The sequence below is a fragment of the Cydia amplana genome, chromosome 2 (genome assembly GCF_948474715.1).
Source record: "Cydia amplana chromosome 2, ilCydAmpl1.1, whole genome shotgun sequence".
In the NCBI taxonomy this organism is placed as follows: domain Eukaryota; kingdom Metazoa; phylum Arthropoda; class Insecta; order Lepidoptera; family Tortricidae; genus Cydia; species Cydia amplana.
Window position 1 is genome coordinate 19,990,367 of NC_086070.1, and position 22,971 is coordinate 20,013,337.

Sequence of the window (22,971 nt, forward strand, 5' to 3'; positions counted from 1 at the left end):
TCCCAGATTTAGAACTGGGTTACTGTTGTCATACTTATGTGTTTTGTTAACAGGTTTGCCGACTAAAATAAACACATTGTGCTTGATTAATTTTATTAGACACTCGGATTGAGAACTGAGTGATTATTTTATTTATATTACTTACTCTCGAGTTTGGAATCGAGTTGTGATTTTGTTTATCCCAGATTTAGAACTGGGTTACTGTTGTCATACTTATGTGTTTTGTTAACAGGTTTGGCGACTAAAATAAACACATTGTGCTTGATTAATTTTATTAGACACTCGGATTGAGAACTGAGTGATTATTTTATTTATATTACTTACTCTCTTCAATGTCTGCTATAGAGCTTTAATTATTATGTGCTCTTTAAGAAGGGCTGTTACTTTAGTCTTGGCAAGGGATGCTATCCTTAATAGGCTACTTCCTGGCGCCGGTAATCGCAACAGAGGCTTTAAGGAGCGGCCTGTTGCTTGTCACTATCCTTGAGAGGGTGGTTGTTGCTGATATTTGCAGTGTAGGCCTTAAGAGGCGGACCATTGCATGTGATATAAGACTATCCTTCAGAGGATGGTTGTTACTGGTATTTGCAGTGTAGGCCTTAAGAAGCGGACCATTGCATGTGATATAAGACTATCCTTCAGAGGATGGTTGTTACAGGTATTTGCAGTGTAGGCTTTAAGAGGCGGACCATTGCATGTGATATAAGACTCTCCTTAAGAGGATGGTTGTTTACTGGTATTTGCAGTGTAGGCTTTAAGAAGCGGACCATTGCATGTGATATAAGACTATCCTTAAGAGGATGGTTGTTTACTGGTATTTGCAGTGTAGGCTTTAAGAGGCGGACCATTGCATGTGATATAAGACTATCCTTAAGAGGATGGTTGTTTACTGGTATTTGCAGTGTAGGCTTTAAGAAGCGGACCATTGCATGTGATATAAGACTATCCTTAAGAGGATGGTTGTTTACTGGTATTTGCAGTGTAGGCTTTAAGAGGCGGACCATTGCATGTGATATAAGACTATCCTTAAGAGGATGGTTGTTACTGGTATTTGCTGCAATGCAGGCCTTAAAAGGCGGACCGTTGCATGTGAGCTTAGATTATCCTTAATAGGCTAATTTTGTTACTGGTATATCTGCAGTGCAGGCCTTAAGAGGCGGACCATTGCATGTGATACAAGACTATCTTTAACAGGCTAGTTTGTTCCTGGTATCTGCAGTGCAGGCTTTAAGAGGCGGACCATTGCATGCGATATGATATTATCCTTAAGAGGACCATTATTCTACTACCGATAAATGTTTTATCTATATCGTATCGTACTATTTGTTGTTGACCTTGAGAGGTTGGCTTGAGACCTTGTTTACAAAAGGATATTTTAATGACCTTAAGACTGATGATCTCAAGGTTACCTTGAAAGGGTTGCTTGCACTTATACCTTCTAGGGATCGCTGGCGAAGTACCGGATCCAGTAGAGTTGGAGGGAGTGCCTGTTCGAAATACCCAGTTGGAGCGAGTGCGTGCACCGGGCTCCGTAACAACCTTATCGTGAAGGGCTGACTTCTACGGTCGTTGCGCCTACAAGGGCAGTGGTGTCCTAGCCTAGGCAGCTCCGCACATGCATGAGACGTGTCCCATGTTAGCCTCTCACGAGTTGTACGCATTTTTGTGCGCGCATGCGAGGGAGTCTTACATCCTACAACGGAGAAGCCAATTGTGAGTTTGTTCCAAGTCTTTGCTTTTAAAACGACACAAATAGTCATTGTTACGTTAAGCGGTCAGTATGAACGCACCGCTCAATGGAAGGTTTGGGTTAGCTGCATGGGTATACATGCTAGAAATTTATCAAAATCTAATAAATCCTTCAAGGTTATATGACGTTATTCACAAGAAAATAATTTATGTTAGATGGTGTTACAAAAAAAGGGGGTGGTTTATCTACCTGCCGCTAGATGTCACGCTCATCGCAATATTTTATTATTTTGCATAATTAATTAATTGGTATTTATATCCTCTTGGTGTCATATGCACGTGAATTAAGCCTTTTGTGTATTTCAAGCAAGTGCTGAGCAGACTTGCATATCCTAACACCTCTCATACCACGGATTATTTGGTACCTAGCCTGGTCACGCTTTCTTACATTTGGTTCAGTCGGCTTAAGCCCTTACTCCAATTCGACTGAAATAGAACTAAATATCTTGGTGTAAGTTGACAATAACGAAATAGACCGTTTCAACGGAACTCGAGTCGAATTATTCAAACGGACCAAGGCTTGTATATCGGCTGAGCGTAAAAGGTGCTTGTTCAATTCGCAGAATATTGAACTGGTGGAGGCTACATCCACCTGGTGAAGACCCAGCTTGCTGCGACTGCGTTGGCTGTGGCAGACTTCAATGGCTGCACTGATGACAGTGACCTGCGGGGCGCTGGTCGGGTCAGGCGATGGCCGAGCTAAAAGGCGGCATCGTAAAACAGCGGTCTTGACATCACTACGAGAGCCGGGAATGGAGCAGCATTATGACGTCTGTCATCTAGAGATCGGTTTTTGCGCGTGATCGGCGTCGCGTATTACCTAAGTCCAAAACTCTGATTATTATTGTGATTCCCTAATAAATATTGTTTAAAATGGTGCTCTGGTGTTTTTACCCTTACACTGGATTGAACTAACTCAAAACAAGAAAACCTACTTATGACAAGGCAGTATGGCTTAGAGCTTTAGCCTGTCCAGATGGACGAAAAAAAAGAAAAAAAAAAACAACAATTATTATTATTACCAACTAATAAACATGAACCACACTTTATTAGCAGCCATTGCGGGCTTTTTGACAACAATCTCCTCACTCGAAGGAACTTGCTTAGTAACTTCCTCAGCGCGAGACGCGTAATAAGGCTCTTCTCTTTCCGAACAGACTCTATTTAACTGATTTCGCTAATGATATAATTTCGCTAATTTCATTATAATTTGCCCGTGCATATCGATCGCGCCTCGCGCTATTATATTGTGACACCATAAGATTGTGAACCCGTTAGTTTATAATCTAACGTAGGTTAGGTTAGGTTAGATTATAATCTCCCTACCGTCAGTTTATAATGTAACTAGCGAGATTATAATATGACGAGTGTTTACAATTTTACGGTGACATATGTAAGGACAAGTGGGACAAACACAAGCGAAATGCACGCAGACTGACGTATATAGAGATGTACCTAACTAACTCAAATCGATTGTCACAGCAAGCGATTACGATTGGATGGCACCTAGACTGAGGTATCGAATTGTGACGTTTAATGAATTTTTATTTGAGATTTAAATAAAGCTAGAATTATATAGTTAATAAATAATAATAAGAAAATATAATAAATTTAATAATGCTTTGTGGCGACCTAAAATGAAAAAAATATATCGATTTACTTAGACGACTAGGTGCCGATTCATAACGGTGGTGTCCGGCAGTGGCGGCCGGTAGCTATGTATTATGGGTGTTCACTCACAATAAAAAACAAAAACTAAACCTACACATTCAATTAACCGTCGCAAAGTACCTAGATGTCGGTTTCCGTCCACCCGGTCATTGAACTCTCTCATAGATTTTCGGTATTACGAATATCTTGACGACCGATAGACGCCAACTGCAGTTCATTTTACAAATGGATATAATGTTTTTATTTCAATTTTATGAAAAGATGTGCTAAATTGTTAATAACACACCTGTTTCGCTCCAAACAAACTCACCGCACAGCCGCAGCCGTCGCTCGCGCCCGCGCCAAACACAAAACATATACTTAGATAACACGAAAAACAAAATAAGCTAGTTACTTTTATGACATTCACACAACACAACCACGGTGTTTTTGCATATTGATCTGATTTAAAAAATATATAAGTTTTTGTTTTTGACTAACATTGCTACGAAAGTTCAAGGTCGTCCATAATTTAACTCGAGTCGATTTTGTAAACTTTTTCACATTCTCACGTTAAATTCATTAATTTTTAAACACCTCACAACAAACAGATTATGTGCTCTAACTGTTTAAACTCTTGTTTCATTATTTAGAATGAAAAAAAGCCAAAATTGCATTCCCGCACATAATTTAAAATTGACTAAGGTCTGTTTAGAAACACGTGACAACATCAACATGGCGCGCGGGATGCGCGCGCAAGGTCAACCGGGCTCGGAGCGCCGCACCGATTTTGCCTCTTCCCTCATAGAAAATCTTCCGTTTCACGTGCGGACCCACAGTGAAACTTCTCTTTCGCTCTTATTGAATTTCCTATTGATCGAATGTACTAAATCTTTTTCCATAGGAGCGCAATCCAAAGCGCTCCGCTTCGCGCGTTACCTTTGATTTCTATGAAATTATAGGAGTACGCCGTGTAGGTAGTGGTGAGCTGTCTATAAACTTATAATGAATAAAGGTTATTATTTAATTGGTATTGAGTTTTTTACGATCGATCTTAAATAGTAATATATTAAATAGGTACCATAATTTCATTTTGATTATATATGGGAGTGCACCGCACAAGCGCACCTTAAGGCGGGCCGCGCCTGGTGTCCGGCCAACCTTAAATTAAAAAAAAAGACGTAGAACGTAAACGTTCGCAGTGCAATTGTCTTCCTTTGTGATTTCGATGTGCAAGACATTTTACGTTGTATTGCTGTTGTGAGTGACATGTGTCAAATAATGCAAATAGGAATATTTTTAGTATAAATGACATGTGTATAGTATCTAAATGTACGTTCGAATCGACCTCTTTAAGTGAAATATCGCTACGCCATACACCAAATTTCATAATTATTTTATGATGGTTTTACGAAGTACGTAAATAAATAAAAGTCAACATAAAACAACAACAAATGTATTATCAACAACAATAACAACATACACAATAAATAAATCAACTACAACAATAAAGTTGAAAATGACTTAAAATTAGTTAACAACATTATTATTTACATGGCTTGGTAAGCAACACACGCAACATACCACACACTCTTAAAATTCAAGTCAGCAACCATTCACATTCAATTACACATTTTAATAGCGAAGTAGATTTAATGGTCTTTATGATGATGAATCGTTTTATAAACGGGAACTTTCACAGGGTAAGGTTGAGGTACATGGACATGTACGGTTTTTTCTACTTTATAAGGAACATGTTTCTCAACCGGGTAGGGAACATGCTTTACAACAGGATAAAGAACCACCTTTTCAAACGGAATGGAAATTTCTGTTTCAACAGGAACGGCCACAGGCTTGTTGACAGGTACCTTTACAGGGTACGGTTGGGGAATGCCAACCAAAATTGGCTTTGGTACATTTACATGGACGAGTTTTTGCACAGGTACAGTTACATGTTTATATGACGGTACTTCGACTGGATTTTGCTCATCAGCATGCTCACTAACACTAAACGGTTCAGCATGGTCTAATCCTCCTGCAAATTCTTGAGTATACTGTCCTCCGAAATCATGTCCTGAAAATCCTTGAACACCTAAATCCTGGACGAGCACACCTTGTCCTCCATGTCCATATTCGTTGCCACCGTCTTGGAGAATAAACGATTGCGTGTCACCATGCGCTGGAGCGGACACTGGAGAATCACCAGCATTACCGGCTTGACCATCAGATTCATCACTATGTTCATTTGATTTCTCGTCGTCACTGTGACCATTCGAATCTTCAGCATGTGTATTATAGACACCTTGGTCATGATTTCCAAAATCATGAGCAGCTTGAAGATAAGTATCGCCGGTGAAGTCATGCCCAGATGCTGCGAAAGATGGAAAAGCATTGTGGCTTCCTACATCAAAACTCTTTGGTTGTCCCTGATTGCCCGAATCATATCCATGACCAGTATCTTGTCCAAATGTATGCGTTGGCTGTGAAACATCATGTTCAAATGTGTGTGCACCTGAGGCGTCTTGTCCGTGGCTTAAAGCTTGATAATCTTGACTAAGTCCTGCTAGGAAATGTTTTGAGTCAAGCGATGGGGCGAGCCATCCAATGATGTGGCCATGATTATGTGATCCACTAGATTCTACACCACCCGCTGCGCATGCTGCTACCAAGCCTAATATCCGCACCTGCAAAAGAAATTTAGGTTTATAGATGCTGTCTATTTATAACCTTACCTTGAACTAGATAGGTACCAAAATAAAAGTAAGTATGTACCTATTACCTACCTATGCAATTAGGGGCGCACCTATTTTAAATAATATAGGTACGTACGTGCTACAAATTTATCTGCAATATCGATAGATTATCGATTTAGAATTCCCAAAACTCCTTTCACTTCGCACTAATAAAATAATTGCAACACTCTAATCTTTATTTTTAATTAATATACGTCTCTTTAAAACTACTTTCACTGAGCGTTAAATATATTTTTACAAATCAAATACGGTCAAGTCTAACTTTAGAAAAAAACTAAACATCTTCTAACTAGTTAAAGTCAGAGTTCCGTAAACTTCTGTGGGTCATTTTACCATCTTGCGGTTAACTTTGTCAAACTTGGTTATATTATATGTTTAATCTCGTATAACTCATTAATGGGGTTGACTCGGTCAATACAGAGCGAAATTAGCTACGGAACTTTCATTTAAATAGAAGCACGTTTCAATAAATATTCAATGAAATACATTGTTGCCAACCTTATTTTAAATGTCATCTCTGACAATTAAGTGAACCATAGACATGTTTTTATAATTTCATTCATTCTTTTTCCGCCCGTACCCTCAATTTTTGCTACTTCTTGAATGAAAAATATTTCTTAAATTTACAATTTTATTTCAAAGTAAGTGCTTGGTCGTAGAAAAAGTATTGTATACAACGTTGTTTAACTGAGTCAAAGGTCAACTCAAAGTCTTTTTTGACCTCTCTTAAACAACGGTTGCATAAAATACTATTTATTAAGTTTTTTTGTCATCTTTGTCGGTGTCGCCTTTATCAATCAACTTTTTGCACTTAAATTAGGTGTGCGCTTTCGCTTTTTGCGGTTACCTACTTATAGTTTAAAGACAATTATTTAAAGTAAATAGTTACTTAGTCTTTGATGTGAACAAACCAAGCCAGTTTTTTAACGAAAAATATACGTAGGTATTATTTTAAACCTGAGTCAATACTATTACTTAGGCTCAATTTATAAGGGTTCCCCTTGTGTCCCAACATGGCAAGTAGGTAATAATCATTTAAAATACAAGCACGGCAATTCATTCCAAAAAATAAGAGGTTAGGCCGTTCTTCTTAGGAGGATAATACATACAAAACGAAAATTCAAAGCGAGAAGCTAAATAAACATTGCGTGGACAAAAACTTGACCTAATCGAACGTCGCAGTATCATGACGTTTTTTCCTCGTTTAACAGTTTCATTCACATAAAATGAAACATCGACTATTGTAGTAGTTACTCGCAAAAACTTGCGTGGCGCAATGAACTCGCTATTTTTTCATTCAAATATGAACTCAAGTTATCTCTTTACAAAGCCGGTTTTTCGCTGAAGATAAATGTAAGCCAAATAACATTAGATGAGTTGCATCTATTTTATAAGAAATCACGTAATATAATCCATTTTTGAGGTAGCTCCATTGTGGTAATATGAAAAGAAAGGAATCAGAGCGTATCGGTCCGAAATAAAACGAGCAACCTATGTTAAGGTGACAGTCCATTTCCAACGCCAGCTGCACTACTGTCAATTTTACTATGGAAGTTGACAGTAACAGCGACGCGTTCAGTGTCAGTAGTGCAGCTGTGGTCAGAAATGGAATGTTACCCTTAAACTCTAACATTAAAACAAAAAAAAAACATTGACAATATTAATTAGATTGATTTAATATTAATGGATCCACACAGGGAAGCATCTTGTTTACCCTGAAAGACAGACTATGGAAGCTAAAGAGAGGACCGAGATATCCTTTTATGTAATCGAAAGAGACACACAACAAATGCAATAAACATAGTCAGGAATACATTATACATATAAACAATTAACGGTGTTCAATGAAATGTTGGATTGCAAGGTTTTTAAAAAGCAAAATGAAAAAAAAATAGTTTAGATGACAATTGACACTATTGCGTCTTTTCTTGACTAGTACAGGTCTGTGGTTGGACAACGTAATTTTATATAACATAAACGTTGAGAAATTACGGTTTTTTTGTTGTCTATCCGTGACCACATTTCGTGACTCAGTAAATGATAATAATAATGTAACATCACAGTAACATCACTTTTTAGATTACTAAGTATCTAAATGTTTATAGCTTTTCTAAATGTTTAAAAGGTGCACATCCTAAAATATATTGACATTGATGTGAACTTAATTAGGATCTTCTAGGAGGTATTCAGCGTAAAACTTTGAAATTCCCAACGACAATTTTCAATTATACCCAACTTAAATATAGTTTATTTGCAAGGTACCTATCTAATTTTGTAAGTGTTTTTATGTAAAATAAAAAAAAATATAGAAAAAAATATTTTATACATTTTTAAAATTTTAAGGTAAGTAGGTACCTACCTAATTATTAAACAAAAAAATATCAAACATATTAAATGCTTTCGGACCACACACAATGTGTTCTGGAATATCTTATGTCTTACAGTCCTTGGTAAATAATGTAACGACTGAAAATAATTATCTATACTTCTATAGTATTCGATAAAAAAACTTTCTTCAACGTAGGGTATTAAAAGTAGCATAGCCATTTTCTATGACCCGCTGACACCCCTAATTTGCGCATTAATCATGACCATTTAAGTGATTAACGGATGACTCACGCTAGACCGTACCGGGCCCGGGTCGAGGCGTCCGAAATGTCATTTTCTATGACGGCTGACCTGTGATCACGTGGTGCTTCCATAGAAAACGAAGCGCCGGAAGCTCCGGCCCCGCCCCGGCCCGGTCTAGCGTCAGTCATCCTTTAATAACTAAAATGGTTGTCATTTCACAAGTTTTCATTAAAAAAGGTCAAAATGGCCTTTTTGTTCTTGATGTGTCCCTTTTTTTCGAATTTTGTTTTGGCGTCAAAGCGTATCCTTATGTTATCACTAAAATATAATAGTTATTATAAAATCGAATAATTATTAAAGTATAATACTCACAAAAATGTTCATGTCCGTCGTTTGCTCCGGTTCTCGTGCAATGATGCCGTGGACAGATGCACTAACATTTTATAGAGGACGGAAGTGATGGGAGACAGTCGCTCGAGAAAGGCTTTAGGAACCCGGAGCAACACAACGTCGTACTGTTCTATTATTGTTTTGTATGTAATGAGCTAGTTAGAATATTATCAATTTAGGATATCAATTGGTTACGAAAATATGTAAGAGTGAAAAAAATATATTTTGGTTTCAAAAACTTCTTTACTTAGGTATAACAGAACTCACATCCCACGTTGTATCGACTCGCTGTTCTTGTACCAATTTAGATTATATATTAAAAGTTCAATTAAATATACATAATAATTAATTTGTAATGAATGACGGAATGACCCCCATTCTGAGTCGTGGCTTGTCCAACAGGTCTCCATCGCCATACAGCGGGGTAACGCTGCAAGTGTGATGGGGACCTTTGGACCCGGCATGGCTCAGAACGGGTTTTAGTTCTTATGTTTTGTATGTACCTTTATATTATCAAAATTATTAATTTGTTGCAGCTGGTATTGTTTTGCCAAATCGTTGAATGTAATTTGGAAAGTTTATTATTAATCACCTAAAATGAAAGACACAACTTTCTTAGTGTCTTGGTATCGATATCGCTACATTCATACAGTAGTGACAACTTTTGTTTTAAAATCTGTGTATGGAAAAATGTTATCCTACTAACATAGAACAACAATGACCCAATTTCAGTGCATGAGAAATAAAACATAAAATATAACTTTACCACATATTTCCTTCCAGCACAAACATAAAATCGTCAGGTGACAACCAAAACTCACTAATTACAGAAAAAAAATTTTTTTAACCTTATTTAGGTAGGTACTTAATATCTGGGAGACCGAGCTTTGCTCGGAAAACATATAAAATCTCAAAAAATAGCGTTTTCCCAGAGATAAGACCTAGCTAGATCGATTTTTCGCCCCCGAAAACCCCCATATACCAAATTTCATCGAAATCGTTAGAGTCGTTCTCGGAAAACATATAATAACTCGGAAATGCGCGTTTTCCCAGAGATCCTAGCTAGATCGATTTTTCGCCCCCGAAAACCCCTATATACTAAATTTCATCGAAATCGTTAGAGCCGTTTCCGAGATCCCCGAAATATATATATATATATATATAAATAAATAAAGAAATAAACAAGAATTGCTCGTTTAAAGGTATTAGATAGATAGATTATAGATATGGTTCACTATGGCTAATTAGTAATTACCTACTTGTGGTAGTAAGTAATTATTGAGTTTGGTTGTCACCTGACGAAATAAAAGCACTCAAGCTTGCTAATCTACGACGAACTTACACGCTCCTAAATATTTATTAAAAAGTAATTTTGGAGCGGTTGAATACTAGTAAATGAGTATATTGATGACGTCATTCGTCGACCACAGCAAATAGTGGATGAGTGGTCAAATAGTGGACGCGTAGGTACATTTATTAATAACCTCACGTTTACGAGTACCTATAGCTTTGATTTGTATGTAATCAGTTAATGTAAGGCCTGAGTGGACGCTCGAGTTGGGCGTGCAGCGGGGCGGGGCGTGCTTCGTGCATGTTAAACAAATGCAAGCGTATAGGATAGGGTGTTTCATTTTTCCGAATTTTCGATTTTCATCTGACTTTGCTCGAATTCTGGTTCTTCCTGATTAAAAAATATTATATACCAAAAAAAAAAAATCGGTGAATATTTAGTGGTTGTACAATATCAATAAAGTTTTCTCAAATAACCAACGACTCTACATCGGAGGGTAGAAAATGGTTTAAGCGGCTACCATTAAAGCGGTGAGTAGTGTGATAGTGATACTAAACCTTTTACATATAAATCAATTTTAAAATTAGTAGTTAACATGGATTTTGGTTACTTGGTAAATGTTCTAATTAAGATTTTTCAGTTTTTCCACCTGTTTCCAAAGGAAAAGTGGTTTTATCGTGTTTTAGACGCAAAATTCAGTTTTTCCATTAGATTTTAGTATCAGATCATTATATTTTGTTATTAAAAAAAATAGTTAATTTTCACGCAATGTATGGGGTTCTCCCTCCACATTTTCAATTTGTGCAACCTTTAAACGTTAATCGATTATTATGAAAATTGAAATAGATAGTTTTTAGAGTAGGGAGACTCGATTGGTGAGCAAATTCAGGAAAAATATCACAACTTTTTTTTCTCCATACAAAAGTGAAACACCCTAGTATAGGAGCGGCCTTAGTGCACGCTGCTCAAATTACTTGTGAGCCCGACGCCACGCTGCACGCCCCGCCGAACGCTCCGCTTCGAGCGTCCACTCAGGCCTTACACTTAGATCAACAAATTCTTTGAAATATATTTTAATATCATAAAAAAATCCATGGTATGTATTATACATACCATGGTTTTTTTACATACATTATGTATATTGTATATTATGTGCGTCAAAAATTATTACAAAGTAAACGAACGACAAGAAAATAATACATTAATGACATGCAAAGAGAACGTTAACAGACGACTCTAATTATGATATAACCAGCCAGTCTGCGACATTTTAATTAATACCACGCCCGGGGCCAACAAGTATACATATAAAAGCACATACACCCTACCAACCTACTAATGATTAGAGGGTACTACCGTGCGTAGCCTATGAACCCTTGCAGTTCCAGAGATATCACATTCGCGTTTCCGACCTTTTAGAGTCCCGTTTTTAGGGTTCCGTAGCCAAATAGCAAAAAACGGAACCCTTATGGATTCGTCATGTCTGTCTGTCTGTCTGTCCGTCTGTCCGTGTCTGTCCGTCCGTATGTCACAGCCACTTTTTTCCGAAACTATAAGAACTATACTGTTGAAACTTGGTAAGTAGATGTATTCTGTGAACCGCATTAAGATTTTCACACAAAAATAGAAAAAAAAAAACAATAAATTTTGGGGGTTCCCCATAGGTACTTAGAACTGAAACTCAAAGTTTTTTTTTCATCAAACCCATACGTGTGGGGTATCTATGGATAGGTCGTCAAAAATGATATTGAGGTTTCTAATATCATTTTTTTCTAAACTGAATAGTTTGCGCGAGAGACACTTTCAAAGTGGTAAAATGTGTGTGTCCCCCCCCCCTGTAACTTCTAAAATAAGAGAATGATAAAACTAAAAAAAAATATATGATGTACATTACCATGCAAACTTCCACCGAAAATTGGTTTGAACGAGATCTAGTAAGTAGTTTTTTTTAATACGTCATATATCCCCTAAATACGGAACCCTTCATGGGCGAGTCCGACTCGCACTTGGCCGCTTATTTATAATTAAGGATTCACAATTAATAGCAAAACCTAAATGGCGTAGGAAATTGAATCTGTCTCGAACAAAATACCTCATCAGAGAGAACCGGTTCTCGAACAAAATTTTATTTCAAAATTCTGAATGGTCTTATGATGACAAGTCATCGGTCATAATCAAAGTTGTGTAGAAAATGGCAGATAATGATTTCTTTTTCACTATAGGTAAATATTTTTTTATGACCTAGTATCTATAGGTTTTTTTTTTCGATGTGGCGCGCGCAAAGCTCTTGTGAGCAAGGACCCCGCTAAGGATACGGGCGAGCCTTGCTCATATGCATATCTGTCGCCAGTTTTCCTTTAGTCGCCTTATACGACACCCACGGGACGAGATGGTGTGGTGCTATTCTTTTCTGATGCCGGCACCACACAGCACAGTAACTATAGGTTTTGAAATGTAACCCCTTCTTCATATGGGGCATTTTTCATATTTATTACAAATACAAAAATAATAAAAAAACACTTTAAATGTGTCCTCAGCGTTGTTTATGACTACTTATTCCAAATTTCAAATCGATAGCTAAAGTTACTAAAGTAGTTCTCGATAGGTATATTTATTTAGCGAAGTGACGTCGGACGGATGAATGGACAGGGTCGAACCATGTACCAACCAAGGGTTCCTTTTGTACCTACCTTTTTGGTACGGAACCCTAAAAAGGCAGTCAAAATCCACCGAAGCCACAGAAATTCCTAAATGTACAAAGTAATGAATATAAATAAGATCTCTGCCAGAACCGAAGCCCTTGATAATTCCGCGGTCAAATCATTTACATTTCGGTTCGTTTGAATACATTACAAGGCCATCTTGATGGGTATATACTATTATTTTATTAGGTACCTACTTAAGCCCTAATAGTAGTCCTTAGATATGTCAGTGTTAAAAGTGACGTTTCTTCAAACAAAAACGTCACTTTTGACACTGACATATCTAATCAATATATCTTTATTTTTGTACAATTATGGCCTTATTTTCTATGTCTCTTTATTTTATTTGTTATTTTTAAAACATTTAATATCGTATCTAGACGTAATACTTGACGTATCTAAAAGTTCGAATCGGGCCTTATGTCTCAGGCAGATGGCAGATGTAAGTTGGACTATAATTTAAGATTACGTTACGGTACGTATTTTTTTTTAAATATGTTAATGTATGCATGTTGGAAGGAAGTGGAGCGTAAATATTCTTACTCAACTTAATCTGACCCGCTAGCATGAGTTGCTTTCTCGCGCGCGACTCCATACACCTATCGCGACTTCAAGTAGGTTTGGACCACAGAACAAGTTAGAATGGCGATGCGAGCAGGGTAGGTGTCGCCGCCGGTTTTGAGCAAACGCTCGCATGCTACTCGCCCGCGCTGACCGAAAAACAAAGTAGACATGCCTTTTGCGCCACAATAACCTTCACAAGCCAGACATCAAATCTTCCGCTACTCGATGCTAGATGCTAATAGTCTTTTTGGTACTAAAACTGATGTATGGAGTGAGCAGTCTATGTATTTTTTTTCTCTATGGTATGGACTCGCGCTAGGGTTGCCAGATGGTCGGGATTTGGCGGGATTCTCCCGATTTTTAGTATGTGTTCCCGATTCCCGACAAAGTGGAAACTGTTCCGAAAAACAGCTGCACGTTATTTCTAAAACAATAATTTCAAGTTCCGAACTGTCGTCTAGCGAGCAAGCGACCCGTGTCGAGCGCGTCAGCGTTATAAAAACGTCTATGGGCAGAGCAGCTGACGTAGTGCCAATAATGTAAAATATCGTTGTTTTTAATACAATTACTTTAATTTGAATTTTTTTTTCCCGACTCAAGTCTCAAAATCCCGAAAATTTGATATTTTTTCCCGATAATAGCGCCTTTCCATCTGGCAACCCTAACTCGCGCGCGAGACCGCAGCTCATGCTAGACCGCCTACCTATTTTTGTTTTATTTGTGTTTAGCGACCTCAGCTTCCGATAAGTGCTTTCAATTAAGAAGACGATGACAAATAATACGTTGCGGTATCAAATTAGGCAGGCTTTTTATTGGACTATTGTTTTTATAAAAATGTTACCTACTGTATTTTATAATGAATAACGAAACAATACACATACAGTAGCCATGTAGTGAGATTAATTTGAATTTATGTACGCCTAAATTATTTTCATTTAGTAATTTTTTGTGCTGTTCATATAGTCATCAAAGCGCGTATAGGTAAATGCCGATGCCGCAAGCATTGTGGAAGCGACAGGGAGCGGTTTGTTTCTAGGTATAATATTTTAGTATAATAATTTTCAGTAACTACCTAGTAAATTTATAGGTATTATTTTATTGTAATATTTATTTTCTCTTCAAAATTAAATGCTGTGTAGGCCTTTATTTCCTATTGTAATTTCCAAATATGTTTTTCGCTACCTACGCTGAAAGTCAAAGGGAAGGCCGAAGTTAGAAACCAAAGTTACGATAACATAATTACATAACTCTATAAGTATAAACAGAATATTTCCCCTTTTTATAAACGTCTTACCTATGTCACATTTATTTTAATTACCTTAGAAACAAGTCGAATAAAAAAAAGCGGCCAAGTGCGAGTCGGACTCGCCCATGAAGGGTTCCGTATTTAGGCGATTTATGACGTATAAAAAAAAAACTACTTACTAGATCTCGTTCAAACCAATTTTCGGTGGAAGTTTACACGGTAATGTACATCATATATTTTTTTTAGTTTTATTATTCTGTTATTTTAGAAGTTACGGGGGGGGGGGGGGCACACATTTTACCACTTTGGAAGTGTCTCTCGCGCAAACTATTCAGTTTAGAAAAAAATGATATTAGAAACCTCAATATCATTTTTGAAGACCTATCCATAGATACCCCACACGTATAGGTTTGATGAAAAAAAAAAATTTTGAGTTTCAGTTCTAAGTATAGGGAACCCCAAAAATTTATTGTTTTTTTTTCTATTTTTGTGTGAAAATCTTAATGCGGTTCACAGAATACATCTACTTGCCAAGTTTCAACAGTATAGTTCTTATAGTTTCGGAGAAAAGTGACTGTGACATACACGGACAGACGGACAGACAGACAGACAGACATGACGAATCTATAAGGGTTCCGTTTTTTGCCATTTGGCTACGGAACCCTAAAAACTGCGTTAAGGCTTCACAAGGCTTCATTCCGATATTCTTTACCATGCCAGTGAAATTAAAATATGTTAAAAATAAACCTTGTCCCGTTCTTACGAGGGGCGGCTGAAATATTCGCGGCCTAAGCTAGAAAAAAAAGAAAAATTAAAAAAAAACTATGCTACTTTTTCCCCCGCCTCTTTGGCACTTTAAATATTGCCGCCATTTAAAAAAAAATGTTCGTTTTTCTTTCTGTGCGCGGATATACTTAACAATGTCTGTCGAATGCGGAAATTTTGACAAATTTGAACACCGCGCGGTTATTAAGTATCTTGTAAAAAAAGGAAAATCGCCTAAAGAGATTTTTGATGATATGACGGATACTCTCCATCATTTAAGCCCTTCGTACACTATGATAAAAAAATGGGCTCGTTTATTTAAACAAGGACGAGAGAGCTGTGAAGATGACCCCCGCCATGGGCGGCTTGTCACGGTGGTCACTGACGAAAATGTTGAAAAAGTGGAAAAATGTGTTCTGGTTGACAGAAGAATTAAAATCTGGCAGATAGCGGAGGAACTACAAATTAGTAAAGAAAGGGTAGGACACATTTTACATGAACGTTTACACATGAAAAAAATTACTGCGCGCTGGGTACCAAAAATGCTGACACCGCTTGACAAAGAACGGCGACGTAAAAGTTGCAAAGAATTTTTGGATCTAGCTGAAGGGAATCTGGACGAAATATGCAACCGAATCGTAACCGTAGATGAAACGTGGGTTCGCCAATATGATCCAGAATCAAAACAAGAGTCTATGCAATGGTTAAAAAAGGGCGAGAGGGCACCAAAGAAATTTAAAGTGGAAAAGTCAGCTTCGAAGCTTATGGCGACCGTGTTTTGGGACAGTGAAGGAGTTATATTAGTTGATTATTTGCCAAAAGGGACCACAATGAACGGTCATTATTATGCAAATTTATTAATTCAAGCACGTGACGCAGTCGTCCAGAAGCGACGTGGGAAACTTAGCCATGGAGTGTTGTTTTTACAGGACAACGCACCAGTTCACACTTCCCGTGTTGCCAGGCAGGCACTAAAAGACACTGGTTTTGGAGAAATCAATCATCCACCCTACAGTCCAGACCTGGCTCCGAGCGACTATTTCCTTTTTTCAAATTTGAAAAAACACTTACGTAGTCGCCGGTGACAATCAGATCAAGGCTGCGGTAGAGAGCCATTTTTCAGCGAAGGAAAAAGATTATTTTTTCGGCGGTATTAAAGCATTGTTTGCTCGAAGCGAAAAGTGCTTATCACTCCATGGGGACTATATTGAAAAATAAAAATTAAAAACCTTTACTCTCTTTCATTTTTTTTCTAAGGCCGCCAACTTTTCAGCCGCCCCTCGTATGATATTAAGTTTCGAAAATACCTACATTATGATTTTCAGTCATTTTTGTATTAGGAACCTTATCACTTTAACAACTACTAAGACGTACCTACCTATATCTAATCAATCATACGTATATTATGTTGAATTCATACGTAGGATGTCGAATAACGTACACAGGGTAAAATAATTACCAGTGATCGTTAATTTTCCAGCAATTTTGGTGCAGCATAGTAAAAATAAAGGATTGTCTTAAAAAAAATTCTAAGGTGAGGATTGGTTAAGGTTAATATTACTGTTATTAACCCTAATTATCTATTCCACCTAGAGTAGGGCATACAGATGCTTTAAACCAACAATGATGCACCAAAATTGTTGGAAAATTAACGATCACTGCGAACGATGCGCGATTCGTTCTGGGCATTTTTTCTGTAGGTACCTACCTACGTTATTACTAATTACTTATCATCATTCATTTAGATAGCAATCAATCATAACTTCATGTTACCCTCGGAGGGCTCAAATGTACCTACATATCCGTAGCAATGTAATCAGAGCCTTCCATGAACACTCCATGAACCAAAATAAAGTAAAGCTTTGGTTACCTCCGATAGCGGTGCCGTCATATAGCGGCCGTCTCCATACAAATACTACGACATCCATATTTAGCCGTATTATTTAGTATGGAGACGGCCGCTATATGACGGCACCGCTATCCTAGGAAAACCGATCTTAAGTGGCATTTCTTTTGTTTCATTGCTTTTCTAAGCAAACCAAATTTATCCCAATTTACTAATATTTAAATTAAAAATAGTTTTTTTTTTAAATTTGGGGCCCTACGAGACGAATTAAAATTTTAAAATTAACATTATAAATTATGATATACCAAACGGTAAGAAAAGTGCCCTCTAGGTAAATGTTCCGGAACTCGTTGAACGTCTACCTAACCACAACAAAAACAGCTCGCTCCAAGAATGGTCTACGTAAAACTTTTCATAAGTCTTCATAGATGGCGCTGTCATTTGAATAACTAATTTCACATTGCAGTTTTGAGTTTGTCAGTACGTATGTATATAGTAATAATAAATAATCGTACGAAATAAATTTTCGCTCGAATTACTCACAACTAAAATTAATTTATACATATAAACATAGCAAATTAAAGGCTCTTCTGAGAGTGACATCTTTAGAAGGTGTTTAAAACTAACAGAGAAAGACATGTTAGGGGTGTTAGTTCTGTATATTCTAAAAAGATGTCCTTAAAGTTGAAAGAGCCCCAATACCAACAACCCTATAGGGGATTTAAAAAATCGTGTTTTGTATTTTACGGCGGCTGCCAATCTGGGGTTTTTTTAGGGTTCCGTAGCAAAAAGGGTAATATCTAAACCCGTATTTCTTACTTACTTAAATTTAACAATATGTAAGTGTCATACGCCAATCATACATTTGGTATTATATTATTTTGTACAGGTGTTAGGTGTATAAGTAGTATTAAGTACTAGCATAGAGAAATATAGTAAGACAAGAGTGCTCACTCCATACATTAGTTAGACTATTAATTTCAGTGTCAACATCTAGCATCGAGTAGCGGAAGCGGAACTATCAGTACTTGACAATAGATGTAGCACCGAGCGGAAAGTCTTATGCTGTTGAGATAAGACTTTCCGGTCGGTGCTACATCTATTGTCAAGTAGCAGTAGGTACTGAACTGATAGTTCCGCTACTCGATGCTAGATGCTAATAGTCTTTTTGGCACTAAAACTGATGTATGGAGTGAGCAATCTATGTATTTTTTTCTCTATGGTACTAGTCACTTCTATCGTATCTTATCGAACGCAGGAATCAGGTAATTTGATCACATACATCTCGTAGTAATATCCATTTACCTACCGATGTACCTACTGAGCTCCAATTAAGGTGATCCCGATAGAAGTAGGTGAACCATGTTTCAGGAATTCGGGACAATACACATTACAAGTTTTTCTCGAGACCAAGATTTGTTAGTACCTATGAGGTACCTATAGCCGAAGGCAATACGTAGAGACTCTTTCTACAATTTAATGAAATGTAAGGTCAGCATCAAACAAATAGTGACGGCTAAGGCAAACATATTGTAGCACACCTTTACCGTATAAAGAAGTATGTGTCCCGATGTATGTATTTGCGAGCCGAGCGGATGCTTTCCTGCCAGTCAGTAAGGACTATTGGGACTTGATGCAATCTAAAATGTAAAAAAGCTTATTGGGTCAAAGCTATGGACTAAATATTGGGCTATGCGATCTGAAACCAGACGCCTGGCTAACAAAATAATACTTATTTGATTTTATTTCCGGCAGACAGTCACTGGTTAAGATCAGATATATATTAAAGACTACACCTAAATATGATTAAAGAATCATATAGGTACGAATGATTAGGTACATATAAAACATGATTATTTATGGTAGTATAAATAATAAGAATTAAAAGAACACAATTTCAGTTAATTTTAGTGATACATACATTACTAAAATTTAAAACTAGCTTAAATCTAAAATATAATAAGAATAAGAATAAGAAACCATTTATTGCAACACAAAAAGCATACAGGTTACAAAACATAAGGATTGAAAAAATAAGAATAATTGTGCGGCAAAAGGAACGGGCTCAGCATACGCTGCGTCAGTCATTTCATTACAAATTGCCTGCGCAGCGCTGATTTTCAGTCCGTCCCCTTCACTGAACCACATTGACATTTATGCGGGTTAAAAAAAAATTCTAAACAAAAAACAACTACAAAGATAACATCTCTAGTTAAAGTAGGTAATAATAGTTTAAGTCTTGTTATTGGATAAGTCTTATCTCAATTTTACAGTTTGCAATTAATCAGAAATACTTTTTGTTTTAATAGGCCCTTGAGGCATTGTACCAAGGATGCTGGCGACATTTCCTCGCTGTATCGCAATGCTGATACGTTGAGCGAGGTAGCCGCCAGCTCTTCGGTCACCAGTTACGTCAACCAGACGCTTCCCGATTTCTGCGAACAACTTATGCGCTGGGACCCCATGGACCTAGAGTTTCAACTCCAAATGGAACAAAATGGTACTCTCTACCGAGGCTCTTATATTTGTTACGTTTTAAAATTTCGGCGCTTTCCGCCGCCCCGCCCACTTTTATATTAGTCCGTTGGAGGTGGGACGGTGCCAGTGTGTCTACGCAGGTAGCGTCCCACACTAACATCCGTCCCAAGCTCCAAGGAACTAAGGACACCCCATCGGGCCTCTTGCCATCATCTCTGATAATGCCAGTCGGCTCAAGAAGAGCAGGCACATTGATGGTGGCAAGAGACCGCCGGATTATGTCATTAAGCGACGCATATATGTCTCGAAAAACGGCCTGCACTTTTTTGACAAGATAATCCATGGTGTCCCAGTCGGTCCACGTCCGTGCCACAAGAGCATATGTGTGGCGTACACACCGAAACCCCGAGTCGCAAACCAGTCGCCAGTCTAAGGGAGGTCGGATCCAAGAAAGTACCAGTATTGGGCGAAGGATGGGCATGTAGCCAGTAACCGGCTTTCCGGGTTCCGACCGCCAAAAGCCTCGCCGAAGAATTTACTTCACAGGCTCATGTGCAAATTACGTGAAACTGCTTAACAAACAATTGTTATCTAATGGCATTAAAACCTAAGATAAATCTAGCTAGCTAGCTTTATCGCGTAGCTTTATCTTTACTTGAAAATAGTTGTAATGTATAACTAGCCTTATGAACCAGTGAACCAATTTCGCATGTAAAACTAGTTTAATGATGGTTCATTATCTTGTAAATATGTGGGTAGTCTTGCACGCACAGTGTAGTGTTTCCTCAGTCACCCGTTGACCACGAACGCTGTAAAGGATTCGAAACGTCGGGAATATACGCTATATAATCCGTTTTAATAGTTTTATGTATTAAGATAAACGTTAAATGGTTTTCAAAATGTCCGTGTTTGTTTCAAAAGCTGGTCGCAGCCGCTTTGGCCGCGATGGAATACCCGTGCGACCGCGACAGGCAAGTTAACGTTCGCCCAATTATTCCCCGTGTCAATGTGTACCGAATTCGCTGCCGGCTAGGTACGGCATTTATTGAACTCGTGGGTGCTTCTCTTTAACATGCTTACCTAAAGGTAAAGTTCATCTGTAAAAAACCTTAATACTTAGCATAAGGAGAACGAGCATTTAAGGATGCTCGAACACTGATTTGTACAAATATTTTTGCACGCGGGTCAAACATATTTCAGAAGAAGATCTCTTCTGTAGATAATACAATAAAAGTTAACAACCCGGGTACACGTGTTTCTTACTTCAGTCTCAAGCAGGGGGCTCAGCACGGTTCCATTTTTATCGACTATCACTATGCCCGTCACTTTCGCACTTACATACTTGTTAGAACGTGACAGGCATGGTGATAAACGATAAAAATGCGACCGTGCTACTAGGGCAGGTCTGAAAATGTAAATCCTGCCTGTAATGATTAAAATCAGCTTTTGATTTTCTTAAATTAAATTACGCAGTCTACAAGAAAGGCGCGAATGAGTTAAGCATACAATGTGTATGACGCACACCACACCTTTTTATAAGTAGCTAATCTAGGTATTGTATTGTTTCAGTCCACAAACGATCTTCTTAAAACTCCAGAGAAGCGCCGCTTGCTCCACATGCTTGAGTTCCTACGGTAGGTACCTACAATTTGGTTGTGATTGATTCTTAATTTTTTGTGTTTAATTACATGAATCCCGTGTGTCTGAAATTTGGTGCAAGCAATACGGCATCTAACCTTTCATTTTAAGGTAAAACTTACTTATTTGTTATACAATTGGAAATATTCCAGTGCAAGACGTTACAATTTTGATTGGAAACCAAATTAAACAACCTTTCGGATATTATTATATTTACCTATTACTAAACTTCGCAGCAAATAGCAAGAGATCTTAGGTCCACCACCTTGCATTTTGGAGACAAAGCAAACCGCTTGGAACAGGTGTTCCTGGGGGTGATCTGAGCTGGTTTCGCCTGGTTGCCGAGAGGTCCCCCCCAGCAGGTGGGCAGGGGAGGGGGGCGAAAAGTGCCTCCGGCGCGCCTCACTCTTAATTTTATATCTGCATACATCTAGCAACTATATCAAGTTTGGTGTCTTTTTCGTGTAATTCGACGATAAGGAATTCATTTCTGTGACTAAATTTTCACTCATCCATACAAAAAATACGAGAAATTCAAAATTAAAAAAAAATCTTTACACTTTTTTTTTCGAAAATCCTCTACAGAATTAAAAGTATGAGGATTTGCTCTAGAAAAAAAATACCTGTGAATAGCCCAGTTATTCTACTATATATAATAGTAAACTTGTCAAACATTTTTCGTTTATAACCCTGTTGAAAAAAATGTTTTGTGTCGCGCGGCGTACCTGCATTGTAAGAGCGGTAAGCAGCTTTTAGGATTTTTAAGTATGTTTAGATGATTTCTGATAAGTTTGTTATGCTTCTGGTTGTAGATAACATTAATAAATTACTTCTGGACTTGATATATATACACATACAATTTAAATTTTTTTTAAGAAGCAGAAATGTCTACGAACGATGCTATTATGCTCAGAATAAATTAAAAATTGGAAAAAATACTAAAAAATACGCCGTGAGTTCAAGTCTCACCAAAGACAGTAATTTTTCTACTTTTAAATTCATATAAATAAAGATGTTGGGAACACTTTCGCCAGTAGAGTTATTATAATTGTGATAAAATTAACATATTTAGTTAGGATATGTCTGACATAGGTCCGTGCAAATGTGCAGTCAAGCGGGAGTCGGACTTAATGGACGGAACCCTTGGAACGCGAGTCCGACTCGCACTTGGCCGGTTTTTTAATGCAGTTGCACCTCCCTGTGCATTTTGTTTTGCAGCGGGAACGAATAAGCTCTAAACAAGCAGCAGTCGCCGCAGGTAGGCTTGTCCATATGGGCTCTCAAATACTCTCAATATTTAACCATTTTGTTTGGACGAGCCCCAGTCA

General features: G+C 37.6%; 1 protein-coding gene across 1 annotated transcript; it reads right to left on the reverse strand.

The window, feature by feature from the left end:
• Positions 1-4,845: 4,845 nt before the first annotated feature.
• Positions 4,846-5,966, reverse strand: LOC134662195 (uncharacterized; the record flags this gene model as incomplete). The annotated part of the gene is made up of 1 exon (XM_063518462.1): positions 4,846-5,966. A coding segment is annotated over one exon (915 nt), but the record flags the coding sequence as incomplete, so codon positions are not given.
• Between the last annotated feature and the right edge of the window lie 17,005 nt (positions 5,967-22,971).